Genomic DNA, 14,255 nt, shown 5'->3' on the forward strand with positions numbered 1-14,255 from the left:
TTTGCATCCTCACCATCGGCTAAGTACCAAGGAGTTCACATCCCCGTGCTCTCCCTGGAGTCCTTGCCTCACAATCGAGCACACGCGGAACACTGCTCTGACACTGCCCCCACACACGCGCGTGTCCACACGTCTCGTGATGTGAGCTTGTGCTGCATCCCTCCCGAGGCCCCTGCTGGAGATCTTCTGGAAATTGCTTCTTCCAGCTTTTTCTCAGTTTGAAATCGTCTGTAACTATCCCCACAAAACTTCATCTTTCATTTTCTCAGCCGATCTAGTAAAATGATACCTTGAGTTCCACACCGTTTAAAATCCAGTGCTCTACACAAAATCCTCCTTAGCCACACCAGGACCTTACATTCAGACTCTAGAATGTAAACAGGATCAACCACAGCTCTGCAAAATTCTCTGTAGACCATCATTAGCATTCTTGCAAGCTGTCCCGAAAAAAAATCATTACTAAAACAAGGATTGCTTGGCTGTTTCTAAGACAAATGGCAACTGAAAAATACAACAGGTAATTACAGATGACACTCAAGTTGGATCAGGAAGCTACATAAAAATTAACATATTAAAAGCTTAGGTCCAAGATACAAAAATTTTAAAAGAAACCTTACATGTTGAGCTCTGCCTGGAGTTTTGTACAACTTGTTAAGACAGTGTAGCAAGAAAGGAAAACAGAGTAATTACCGTTTGCAGGAGGACATCCCGGGGTTCAGATCAGCCTGAGGGCAGAGTCCCAGTTCCAGCAGAGACAAGGGAGCTCTGTGGGGTTCAGAATGATGACGCACTTGGCTGGTGAAAGTCCCCACTCACGGTCAGAGCAAGCCTTCTGAGAAGACAAGTGTCCACTCTGAAAGGAAGTGTCCTCTCCCTCAAATGCCACTTTGAGCCCCTGTTTAAACCCAGATGGTCCTTGGGCTCATGTTGCCCAGCTGTCGCCTTCTTAGTCAGATGGGGAAGGACATTAATTTTAGACACGAGGCTTTTCAAAGCCAATGGCTCCATTTCAGAGGTCAGGTAAGGGGAGGACGGACTGTAACCGTGGATGAAATATCACCTTCACCCTCTTGTCTCGTCCGGGCGGCAACGCTCGCAGACCCACAAAGCTGCGTTTGTCTCGGCCGTCAGCCGGCCCGCTCCCCTGCCCGCTCAGGCTCGGGACTTGCGTGCATGCTCCCAGCTGGGGGGGGGGGGGGGGGGGGGGCGGCGTGCGGGGACCCCGCCGCCACTGTTTCTGCACACGTCCAGCTACAATAGGAGACAGCTTCTGAAAGCCAAAGCACTTGGCACCTTTCAACGCTCTCAGTCCTTAAAATTATTTGCAACATCCCCAACTGTTTACAGCTCCAGGGAAGGGTGGAAGGCACAGGCACCCGGGGAGTGACAGGGAACAGGAATGAGTTTTCATAAACTCTCCCCACAAGCGACACTGTGCCCCCCCCCCCGCACTCCCGTCTTTCATCACAGGCCAAGAAAAGCAAAGCCGGTGCAAGCAGCCCACCTGCCTGATTCCAGCAGCAGCGCAGTCCTGCGCTTACCGAAGATGCATGAATCCTGAGCCCTAGTAGACAGAGCTAGCAACACAGACGACCCTCTAATTCACCTTGCACCCCTTCCGAGCTTTTGCTGACCCCGCTGCTGCCCCCCAACACCTGTCTCTAGCGCCCTCTTGCTTTCCCAAACAAGAAAGGTTTTATTTTTGGTTCAGATCAGTGTATTCCGTAGAAAATAAAAATACATGTTTCCATTTTGAGAAGCACCTAAAGAATTAGAGCAAAATCCTTAAAAAGCCAAACTCTGGGTGTTTTTCTAGGATTAGAGGGCTTTGTTCTTCAGGAAGAGTAACCATGCATCTGTGAAAGAGAAGTTATGTAGCCAAATTGTTATAAAAAGACAGAACTGATCTGAGGTTACCAATTTTCCTTGGAGTAATTAAACCGTAAAAGTACTATAAGGTGACAACCCCCCCCCCCCCGCAAAGAAAACCACGTGTGGCCTTCAGCTGATCTGACCGAACCCTCCACCCAGACCGTCCCGTCAGCGGAGGCAGACTTTCCGTCCCTGTAGCTCCAGCAAACCAGCCAGAAGCCAGCAGAAACTGCTCCTTTGCATTTTTAAAATAACTTGTATTAGAGCAGTTTAAGAGCTACGGAAAAGGTGAAAAGTTAAAAAATAGCAGACCCCCCCCCCCCCCCGTGCCTCACACCCGATTTCCCCAAGTCTTAACATCCTACGTTGGTGCGGTACACTTGGCACAACCAGCGAAACAGTGGTGACACGTTATTATGAAATAAACTCCATACTTTATTCAGACTTTATGAGTTGTCCCCTAATGTCCCTTTTCTACATTGAAATCCCACCCAGGGCTTCGTATTCCATTTAGAGCCACCAGGATTTGTGATGGATTAGACATGGCCTGTGACAGAAAGACGGCAGGCAAGGATGACTTTTGGAGCTCTTCCTGAGCACTTGAAGGACAGAGTTGACGTTGACTGGGATGGAGGGGTTGATGGGAGGAGCAGCTCTGGGGGTAAAGTCAGGACCTCAGTTTGGACAGGACCACTGGACATCCAAGTTGATCAGTCTGTGAGGTAGAAACCCGGGCTTCAGGGGAGAGGCCCGGGTCGGAGATGCAAGCGGGAAGTCACCACGTGCAGAAGGCTCCAGGCACGTACGTATTGAATAAACGTTTGTTGGTTAATTTCTAGACGGAAGGTTTTTAACTGTGTCTATTTGTCCTAAAAGAAAAGTCCGCTAGAAGAACCCATGCCACTGGTCTTTTAAAACTAGACGACAACCCTGCAGCTCTGCTGTGTCTCTGTTCCCAGCCTCTGTGGCACCGAGGACAGGCGGCCCGGTACAGCCCTGACCACCAGGAAATCCAGGTAGCAGGCACGCACCCACCGTGGCTGCCCGCCGACCTCAGCACCCGCTGTCCACCCCGCACACTAACGGGAACGTCCTAACGATGCTCTCGTGCGTGGAAAAGTTCACAGGGAGGCCAGGAGCAGGCCCAGCAATACTTTTATTGGATTTCCCTTATATTTTGGAGTTATAAGTCTTTTTAAAAAATTCTAACCTCAGGAAAACAGCATTCCATAAAGCCATAGAAATGGCAATTCTTTCCAAGGAACGTTTCCATGAACCAGTAAGAGGCAGTGTTGTCCTCAGAGCACAGGGAGCGGCGTTGCCAGAGAGCGTGTATCCGAGCCAGGCTGGCCGTGCCGGCAGCTTCTACTCGTGCGCAGTATCCTGAACGTCCCCAGAACGACAAGGCCTCCTGAACGTCCTCACACAAAAGTGGAGCAATCCTCACAGATACCGAAACGGACGAAAGGCACCCCTGTCATCCACATAACTGCCAAATTTTCTTCCTTTCAAAATGCACCACTGAATAGGACCTATAAGAGCAAAAACTGATACACTGCACTTCACCAAAGTTCAAAGTTTGCTCTTCAGAAGACACCAAAGGAAAATGAAAAGACAAGCTGCAGACCTGAAGAAAATACCGTGAAGTCATACACTTGGTAAAGGACTTGTATCCTGAAACAAACTCTCCCAAATCAACAACATGATGAAACTCAATTTTCAAAATGGGCAAAAGATTTGAAAGACATCTCATCAAAGAAGGTACATAAAGGAATAGTTAATATGCACACAGAAATGCTCAAAAATCCGTCATTATGGAGGTGCAAATTAAAATCACAATGAGAACATTTCACAGCCACGAGAAGAGCTATAATGAAAACACAGAAGGAGGCAAATGTTGGTGAGAATGTGCAGTAACTGGAACCCTCAACATACATGTTGGTGGGCATGTAACTCGGTGCAGGTGTCTTGGAAAATGGTGCGGCAGTTTCTTAAGAAGTTATTCCCCATATGACGCTACAGTTCTTCTCCTAGGTACCCTCCCAAGAAAAATGAAAACATGTGAACACAAAAGCTTCGCACATGAATGTTCACAGCAGCTTTATTCACGACAGCCCAAAACTGGGAACAATCCCAAGTGTCTAGCAATGGAGTTGATGAACAGAAAAAGAGAATTTATGTATCCATGCAAAAAGATGTCCTAAAAGAAAAGTCCATTCAAAGAACTCGTGCTACTGGTCTTCTAAAATTAGATGAAGTATTGATCCTGGCTACAATTTGGATAAATAAAAATACTGTGCTTAAGTGAAAATAGCCAGAAACGAAGACCATAGACTATAAAATTCCATTTGTACAAAATGTCCAGAAAAAGCAAATCTGTAGACCCAGGAAGTGGATCCGTGGTTGCCTAAGGCTGAGAGTAAGAACAGGGATTAACTGTAAAGAAAATCTTACTGTGGCGATGGAAATGTTCAAAGACATTGTTTAACAACTCACGAAGTTTCCTAAAACATAGTGAATTGTACGTTTACGATGGATGAATTTTATGATATGTAAATTATACTTCAAATGAAGTAGTTAAGAAAATAGAAAACCCAATAATATGAATAATAAAAAGTAAACTTGTTAAAAGAAGAAGAAAAAAAAGCACCACTGAGCAGTTTGTGGCCAGTGGTTCCAGGTCACCCAGGCTGGTCCAAGGAGTCATAAGTCACATCTGACACTTGCTGGGTCACTCGGGGCCAGAGCAAAGGAAGAAGAAGCGGTGAGTGAGAAGGAGTTAGGCGCCCACCCTTCTCCCCTCCTGGTGTGAGAAGCACATAATGCATGATTTTGTAATTAGGAGAAAGTTCATGGAAATTTAAAACGAATTTCTACTTCTTACTTTCTACTTGGAAATAGGAAACTTCAGGTCAGGAGGACAGCGACGTTATGGAACATTCAGACTTGTTTACAACCCCGTTGATATTAGACCCTTAAAATTTCCAAGTGACAGTGAGTAAGTAGCTAAATTTTGTGTAATAAAAAATGAAAATAAAACAGGACTGAAAATACCCAGATAGAAATAGTTGGGCCGCTGAAGAATTAGTCTCCTCAGAAGTATTAAGCAGCTCTCAGTTAGTTCATTACCTCTATAATGGTTGCACACTTTGTTCATCTGACTACGTCCTATTTTACTTTCTTGTAAAATATGAATACGTGTCACTGAGTTAACATACTGCTCGGGAAACAACGTGCGTGACACTCAATAGGACCAAAGGAACATGGTACAATACTATTCATAAATTCATAAACAAATTTCCAAAGCTCATATGGCTTTCATATCATTCTTGTTAAATAGGTTTTCATTCCTCTGACTTATTTTTTTAGAACTTAAAACCTACAGAGCATTTGCATGAATAATACCACAAATATCCATGCACTCTGCATGTAGATTTATGTTTCAAATATTTACTTTTTTGATATTTGCTTTATCCCTAAATACATTAGCCTCTGTCTCCTGAGAACAAAGACAAGATCCAGTCAAAAGTCACACGGCACATTTAGCTGGCACGTCTTCTTAGTCTCCTTTTATCTATTCAGGGAACAATACCCCAGCCTTTTTTTATTTTCTTAACCTTTCATGACATCGCTGTTTTGGGAGACTCCAGACCAATTTCTTCATAAAATATCTCTCAGTCTGAATTGCCTGATTGTTCCTTCAAGTTTGGAACCAGGTCAAGTCCTGGGCATGAAAACCGTGCGAGTGGTGGCGTACCTTTCTCGGAGTGTCACAGCAGCCAGTACACGACATAGCTTGTGTCATGATGAGTCATGTTAACTTCGGTGATCTGACTAAGGTGGCGTCTGCCAGGTTCCTCCAAATCAAAGGCCCCCTTTTTTTCTTTTGTAATCACTAAGTAACTTATGAGATGTTCTGGGTCTCCTGTTGCACAACCATCTGTCGCTCCATGATTGCAGTATCCATTCTTGCCTGAGTCTGTTACCCCCCATGACGGTTAGGTGGTGATCGTCTAATTCCATCATTTTCCTACGGTAACTGGTGCTCCTCTGTGAGAGCTCGTTCCCCGTCCCCGTCCTGATCCCACTCCCTTTTCAACTTCATTGGGAACTCATTCATTTCTAGAAACGGATAAATGTTCCCTGTGTGATTCACTTTGAAGCTCAGTTGGCCAGTGGGAGCATCTGTGTACCTCTGAAACGTCACCATCCTTTTGTGAGCCCTTCCTTACTTTCTGGAGTAACAAGATGTCCAAAGGTCACCTTGCACTGTTCCCACCCTTTCCCAAAGGAGCCCCAGTTCCGTTTGGAGAAGAATGGTACTTGGAAGTCAAGACCAGGGCAATGGGACTGTCCTCTGCTCCTGGGGTGTCACTGCTTCCAGTCCTTTCAGTGGACGGAGCTAGGAAACACAAGTTTTTTAAATCACGAGTTCATCCTTAGAGCTTTCTAATTCCAACCCAACGCCACGGGATTCTCTCTGTCCCTCCCCCGTTCCAAATACGCATCTCCCTCCCAGTAATTCTTTTAGCCCGAGAATGAGAAGATAAAGTAAAACGCTTCCTACAAGCTCAAATTCATTCTGCTGTTGAGACTATTCTAAACAACTGGGGAAAGTGAGAGGACTCATGCTCAACTTTGAAAACTTCCGTTCTACAGCACAAATCATCAGTTTTTCTTTAGTTGGAATTGGAGGAGGGCTACATTCATGTTCACATTCTTGAGGACGCTTTCCTACCTTCTAAACTGGAAGTCAACTTCAGGAGCTAGAAGAAGGAACAAGGCATGAAATTACAGAAGTGCAGAGTCTGCGCCACGCACTTCCCACCAAACGTTGGCCTGCTTTCCCCAGGGGGGTGAGGCTCGGCAGGGAAATTTTCCATTTCCGATACTGCAGCCGAGAGGGGAACGGTGGCTCAAGGGGAGGTGGGCGAAACTCCACATGTTCTCAGGCATGTGTTACTTCCTGTGAAAGGGAAAAGTTGCATTTTTAGGCAGAAAGTACAATTTCTTGGTGCAAAAGGACCACGGCAGCTGGAAAAACGGGAAGAGGGCCTTACAGGTCCCAGCTCTTAAGGGAAGCCCTTTCGGTGCGGACGAAGCCTGGGAGCGCGTGGCGGGGAGGAGGGCCGGCTCCTGCGCTCCTGCGTGGGACGTGAATCGCTCCCGTCTTCGGGGGGGCGTCTTGGCCGTGCTCTTTGACCTCACAATTGCATTTCTAAGAATTTTGCCCCAAGAAACAGAATTGTACACAAAATGTTATCTTTGAAGGTGCACATGACGATGTTATTTCTTGTATTTACAACATTGAAACAGAACCTAAGTACAAGCTGGTTTAACAGGTTACGTACGGTTCTTCCATAAGAAAGAACACTGTACTTCCATTAAGTCACGTGTAGAAGAATATTTAACAATATCAGGGGAAAAATGAACGCGATAGTTAGGGGGAAGAGGGCAAATTACAGGATAATATATCCAGTAAGATCCCAATTTTGACTAAAAAACATACTCTGTCAGTTTATTGATGGGTAATAATACAGACAGGAGAAGAGTTCAGATTGCTACTCCAAATATTAACGGTGGTTCTCTCTAGAGCAGCCATGGGCACTATGGTTTGTGTGTTTCTAGGGTTACCGATTTTTCTTAAACATATACTTCCTTATTAATCTGAAAAATTGCCATTAAGATAATACATAAATGTCATAAGGAGACTGGCCTGGTGGGGAAAGGATGGGCATTGGAAACAGTGTGAGCTTGTGTTTGAGACGTACCAGCTGCACAAACTCAGAGCAGTCGCTCAGCCTCCCTGAACCTCAGGTTTTTCCACCTGCTAAGTGAAGACAGTAACATTAATCTTACAGAGTCACTGAGATGCAAGAAATGAGAGAAGAACGGCTGATGCATCAGAGGGACCTGATAAATGGCAGACTTCGTGGTTATCATTGGAGTATTATTGTTCTTAATGTGACCAAATCTCATAAAAGATGAAAGATTATCAGCTGAAAAATGTAGAGCCTAAGTTCTAAAGAGTAAAAATGCTCCCAAGCATCTCAGTTTTCTTAACCCATCAGGCAAGATGATTGACCGTGAGTGTATGTTAGGACCTCACCAGCGCACGGCTGCACAGTGAAGTCTCATTCATTTAAAATACCTTTTTTCTTTCATTGGAATATATGCATAGAGAGAGCACGTAAAATTGTAAGAACAGTTTAAGAGATAATTATAAACACCCGCAGAGCCACCAACAAAACTAGGAAGTTGCCAGCAAACCGAAATCTCATTCCTTTGTCCTCCCCTTGCATGAACCACTAATCTGAATTTTTTTAGAATAATTTCTTTGCTTTCCTTTGTCATTTCACCACCTGTATGTACAGTCTATAGTTTTGTTTTGCTAGTTTTGGATTTGTGTGCAAATGTATTCATACTATTTAGATTCGTAGCATTTTGTTTTCCGTTAAAACTGTCTGCGTCCAGTTCTTCACGTTGTTGTGGCGAGGTTTCCTTGCTGGTTTTCCCTGTTGCTCATTCACCTGCTGATGAGCGTCTGGCGTGTCCCCAGTCCGGGGCTGTCATGAACAAGGCTGCTCTAACCACTGGCGTCTAAGCCATTCTGTGGACGCGTTTGTGAACGTGTTTTCATCACTCTTGGGTAAATCCTCTGGGAACAGAATTACTACATCTCATGGCAAGGGAGTGTTTCTCTTTTTAAGAAAACTCCCAGATGATTTTCCAAAATGATCCTACCACTTTTCACTCTTATGAGCGACGCTGAGAGCTGAGTTCCAACTCTTCCTGGCCTCCAGCATTTGCGACTGTCAGTCTTCAGGTTTTCAGTCACTACGGAGGAGGGCAGTGGCGTCAACCTCTGGATGTCACGTGCCTCTCCCTGTGCATGTTCCCTGCGCTTTTTGGCTACTCACTATCTTCTTTTGTATGTTTTGCCCATTTTAAGATGGGGGTGTATTGTTACTGAGTTGCAATAATTCTTTATATACTCTGGACACAAGTCCGGTGCACATATGTGTACTGCAAAGATTTTCTCTCAGTCTGTGGTTTATGTTTTCATTTTCCCACAAACGTCTTTGAAGAACAGATGTTTTTACATTCTAATTAAGTCCTATATATATATATTTTTTTTCCCCCCAAGGACTAGTGCCGTGTATGTCCTCAGTAGGAAAGTCCCACGTGCTGCAAAGCCATGAAGACACGCTCATGTTTCCTTGTTGGGCTTTATATGTCTAGCTCTCACGTCGAGGCCTGTGGTCTGTCTTGCGTCAATTTTTGCCGGTGGTGTAAGGTGGAAGCCACTAGTTCATTTTTTCTCTTTCGTTTATTCAGTTTGACAGGTTAATTTATTGAACTTATTTTTAATGTCTTTTCAACGGTGTCTCTGAGATTCTCCTCTACACCTGCCTCGTTCAACCAGCCCGTCACTTAGCAGCACCGAGTGTGTCCCCTATTTATTTCTGGAAATTCCTCAAAGAGTTGCTTGGATGTGCTGCAGAGCATTCTGTGGGTGGCAGCCCTCATGGGTGTCTGCAGGCCCCTCCTGCCCTGTGGGGGTAAGGCCTCCGCTAAGGCCTTCCTTGAAAAAGCTGGGCAGGGCCCAGCTGCCGGGGCCCTGGTGCGAACCCGGGGTCGAAGCCCTGAGACCCGCCCATCCCGGGGGCCAGAGCAGGGCTGGGGGCTGCTGGGTCTTCCAGATCTAGATTCATGCCCAGGATGCCTAGCTTCTCAGGAACCGTTAGCTCCCTCTCTGGTCCTCAGCCCCCTGACCACAGGGCTTCAGAGTCAGGTTGACGGACCAGAAGGAAACATGTCAGGGCCCACCTCCACAGCCTCCTCGCTCTTCAGTCCAAAACCCATCCCTTCCGCAGCAACCGGGTCTTTCTTCCCAGTGGCAAGTCTCCTCAGTTCCTAGGAGACCATTTTGTTCTCTCCTCCAAAGAAGCGTCTGTTTCCTTTATGGAAGGTTCTCCGAATACCTGCATGTCAGCAGAAAATCTTCATCTAACCTTTGCACAACCAAAAGCCCCATTCTGGTGGTTTTTCCAGAAGAAACAGAATGCTCCTGAAGTGAACCTTCGGGGAGAGGGTCAAGCCTGCCCTTGACAACTCCGTTTTCACTCACTGGTCCCGTTCAAGTGCATCCCAGTGCCCCCTACACAGCAAGCACAGGGCGTGCACAGTCTATGGTGGAAGTTGGGGCCGCGTGGAAACTGCATATGCACTGACAATGCTATGGGCACCTGTTACAAGAGACGGACAAGGTGTCCCATAAGCAGAGGGCACCTCCCAGCCTGGAGGGTCAGGGACGATTAACACAGCTTCTCTAAACTGAAGAGCCAACGGTAACCCCGACGGGGAGGGGAGGTGTGCAAGTGTGAGAAGAAACAACGGGTATCTTTGGTGTTTTCACCATTAAACATAAAGATGGCTGCTAGTTTGAGGCCAAAAAAGAAAAAAAAATTCATGTTAAGGAGGTATCTTTCTCTATTTTACTAGAAGTTTTTAAAAATCAGGGATTGAAGTAGAATATTGACTCTGTCACTTCATATTTCACTTTACAAGGTAGAGACCCTCTTTCTCCAATAATTTAATAATAACTGGTAGGGGTCAGCGCAAGGCACAAAGAAAACAAAGTAACAGGTAAATACATGGGCAAGAAAGAGGGAGGAGTATGGTTCTGACGCCAGCTCTCCGGTATTGGAGAGCAACTGGGCGTCTGGCAATTCAGTTCTATTCTGACACTGACGCCCCAGAGTTAGTATCAGCCCCACAGCTCAGGGCAAGTCCCCCGCAAGAATGGCCCACTTCAGACACCAGCCTCGAGTCTCAGGGGCCAGCTGCACTCCTGCCAACCCGTTACAAATGTGGGGGTTCCCATGACCCCCTCAGGTTTGACAATTCCCTGGAACAAATCAAAGAAGTCACCAAAAGCACTTAAATTACACTGTTTTAACGAAGGATACGCGTAACGCGAGGTCTGAAGGATCCCAGACACAGGGCTCCCCTGCCTTCTCCACGGAGATGGGGCTCATCCCACCCTGATCAGTACGTCTGCCAACCGGGAAGCTCCACCGATCCCCAGTGTCCAGAGTTTGTATCAGGATTCCATGATGTACATGAGCTTGAACTCAGTGCCCAGTGTCCCTCCCCTCCCAGAGATGGCTGGCCTGAAGTCCCAACCTCTGAGTCCCTCTGGGGACCAGCCCCAACCCTGAAGCTCTGGGAGCCACTAGGAGTCACCGCATTGGCTCTCTTGTCACTCAGGAAATTCCCAGGGTTTTGGGAGATATCTGCCAGGAACCAATGACAAAGTTCAGACATATTCTTTGTGTATTGTAAGTATCAGTTGAAAATCACTTAAAACTGACACAAATAAATTTATTTATAAAACAGAAACAGACTCACAAACATAGAAAACAAACTTATGGTTACCAAAGGGGAAAGGGGCAGAAGGAGGGATAAATTAGGAGTTTGGGATTAACAAGTACATACTACATATAAAATAGATAAACAACAAGGTCCTACTGTACAGCACAGGGAACTATATTCAATATCTTGTAATAACCTACAATGAAAAAGAATACATATATATATAATTGAATCACTATGCTGTATAACAGAAACTGAACACAGCATTGTAAATCAACTATACTTCAATTTAAAAAAAAAGATCACTTAAAACTAATAAAAGAGTTGCCTCCAAAAAGGCCAAATATGAAATAAATTAATAAAAGTCGATGCACCTTTTATACCAAAAAGATCAATAAGAAAACAGAACAATTCAAAGGTCTTATTACAACAGCAAGAAAAGAAAATGTATACAATTTATTAGAATAAACTTAATAGAAAGTTTGACACAGATTCTGGGGGAAAACAGGCAAAGTGGGGAAAAGACAGGAGCCTGAGGCTGGGTCACGGGAGACGACTCCCAAAGCAGGAAGGAGAACAGAGGGCCACGGGGCTGACGTGTAGGATGGTGACTGAAGATGTCAGGGATGTGTGTCACGGTGAGATTAACTGGACTCAAATTGTCCCACATACCTCAGGTTTGAATGGGAGGGAGCAAGTTAATGCCTGAAGGTTCGATGACTAGGAGGCTCACTGGACGGCAGCACCCAGGACCTACGGCCAGGCTGTCTTTACTTGTGGCCACTGAACAAAGGGCCGATCTGAGATTTGAGTCATGCACGGAATCCATCATCCCCATTCCGATCCTGGGGCCGGAGGACAGAGAACCCAGTTGGTTACACGGCCCAAAGTGACCCGCCAGGGCCAGCTGAAAACAATGAAGCAGTGAGGCATTAGAGGAGGAAACTGAAGCCTAGGGTTTACTGCTTTACACTGATCTCACTTACCGCAGCCTTATCATAGAGTTTGAATGTACTAGTATTTGTGCTTGTTTCAAAAGAAAGTTTAAATTTGGTTAGAAAATCTGGGGTGGCTCACTCATTTTATTTCTATCGCCATCTAGTGGAGAAAACTTTGAACTTCAGGCAGAATGAGCTGAGGTTCAGGTAAAGAGAGTAACAGGGGCCCCATGTGAGCCGCCACCGTCCTCATCCCCTTTACCTTCGTGAGAGCACTTGGCTCTCACCACTGACGGGAGGGGGGCCTCTGAGACTCGGAAGCTGAGTCTGCGAGGGTGAGAGCTTGCCCAGGGTCACACCGTGGCCAGCTCAGCCCAGATTCTGGGGTGACCCATCCAAACAGCTCGATTTTATTCATTAAATCAATAAATTAAACATATATGGAGAGTTTTGTCTCTTCTTTGTACTTTTTCCTTTTTCCATTTTTTTCTTTAGTATATATAATATATACATATGAGCAAAGCACATGTATCAAAATAAAATGGGGATATACTATAGTTCTGTATCTTCTAATTTCTACTCCATATGTACAATGAATATTTTCCCCTTACAATAAAAACTTTTGAAAATACATATTAGGCAACAATAAAGACAGATACAGAAATACATTTATGTGTAAATACCCAGTGTAATCTTACGCGTTTTAAAAGACTGGAAGAGGGTGCTGAAATACCAACAATGAGGATCTCTGAATATATTTTCCGTAATAACCGTGTATGATTTCTATAAAAACGTAAGCCTTACATTTATTTTTTTAAAAAAGACATTCAAGAAACTTCACAGTTGTCTAGTTTGTTGTCATTTTACAGTATTTTGCTTGTGTTAGAGGTGACTGTATGTCCAGATACGTCTATAAATGTTCACAGCGAACGTGGTGTGTTACACTTGCCGTACTGAGCCACACGCTCTTCCCAGCACCGTGTGAGGACAGCCCCGGAACCCGAAGGGGAGAGCACCCACCACCCCGTCCGCGCTGGCGCAGGGCGCGCGCCGCGCTGGACGCGACCAAGGAGCGGAAGCAAGAGAAGCTCTCTGCTCTTTCTAACGTACCTAACGTGGAAAAGCCACCATAAAAACGTCGGGTTTCGTCCTCTTAACAATTGCCAGGAGCTCGGGACACACACCTCACATCCGACGTCAACCGAAAACTGCTTCCTTGGCTCTTTGTTTACACCGTCTTCATCCTGTTCCAGTTCTTTGCGAGCCGTTTGTTCCTCTTTCTGTTAAATCGTCTCATACGAAGAGGCTCATGAAACCCTGAGTTGTTTGCGCCTGGTTACGTTTCAAGATGTTCTTGTGCAGATTCAATAAAACTCCAGTTTCGTGAACTCTTACGAAAGTCCGTCCTTTTCTAAAGTCCCTTTTCTCTCCTGCTTCTTCCTCCCCAGGTCACTTTCCTTCTCTAACCCCCAGCTGCGGGCCCGCGTGCGTCGGGCCGGCGCTCGCAGACCCCGGAGGCGGGCCGCCGCCACGAGAACCAGCCTCCCCCGGGGTTCACCAGGCACGGCGACGCGGGCACCGGCGACGCGAGCACCGACGCGCCGGCGCGCGTCTGAGGTAAAAGGCCGGCCCTCTGGGGGCGGGACTTGACTGGAGTTTCTCCGCCGCCGCGGAGGCGGGCGTTTCCCCCGCGCGCTCGCTTCGTGTTTCCCCGCTCGCTCCCGTCCCGGTTCCCCGCCCGCGCGGCCCGCGTTCCTCCCACTTCCCCGCCCTCCGACCCCGCCCCGCGCGCAGCCGCGGCGCGTTCCCACCGCTCCAATATCCCGTCCGCGGAGGGCAGATCTGCGCACGCGCAAACCACCGGCCTCTCGGACCCTCACAGAGGTGGCTCGCGGGGCGACCGGAAGGGGGCGCGCGGCGACCCGGTGAACGGCTACGGACTACACTTCCCGTCAGGCCGCGCGAGGTGTTGCCGGAGGTGAGGGGAGGCGAGCCTCCCCGGACTACACTTCCCGTCAGGCCGCGCGAGGCGTTGGCAACAGCGGCCGGGCGAGTCTCCGCGGACTC

At 46.7% G+C, this 14,255-nt stretch overlaps 1 protein-coding gene and 1 long non-coding RNA gene across 6 annotated transcripts in view; both read right to left on the reverse strand.

The window, feature by feature from the left end:
• MYLK4 (myosin light chain kinase family member 4) overlaps positions 1-891 on the reverse strand; it is a 70,725-nt gene extending 69,834 nt beyond the window's left edge. For 4 of the 5 annotated variants that reach the window (XR_010376765.1, XM_010977178.3, XM_064476122.1 and 1 more), the window contains exon 1: positions 691-887. Coding sequence is in view for 4 of the 5 variants with exons in the window: in XM_010977178.3 (XP_010975480.1) it covers positions 691-707 (17 nt within the window). In the remaining variant the exon portion in view is untranslated. Of the gene's footprint in view, positions 1-690 lie in introns of all 5 variants that reach the window. The other variant, XM_064476123.1, reaches the window with a different exon arrangement.
• A 10,347-nt stretch (positions 892-11,238) lies between these two features.
• On the reverse strand, positions 11,239-14,207 carry LOC116147730 (uncharacterized). The gene is made up of 2 exons (XR_004131348.2): positions 13,299-14,207; positions 11,239-12,157 (listed from the first exon to the last, which is right to left on the reverse strand). It is a non-coding gene; the product is annotated as an uncharacterized LOC116147730 (long non-coding RNA).
• Positions 14,208-14,255: the final 48 nt, after the last annotated feature.

This window comes from Camelus dromedarius, chromosome 19 (assembly GCF_036321535.1).
Source record: "Camelus dromedarius isolate mCamDro1 chromosome 19, mCamDro1.pat, whole genome shotgun sequence".
Taxonomy (NCBI): Eukaryota; Metazoa; Chordata; class Mammalia; order Artiodactyla; family Camelidae; genus Camelus; species Camelus dromedarius.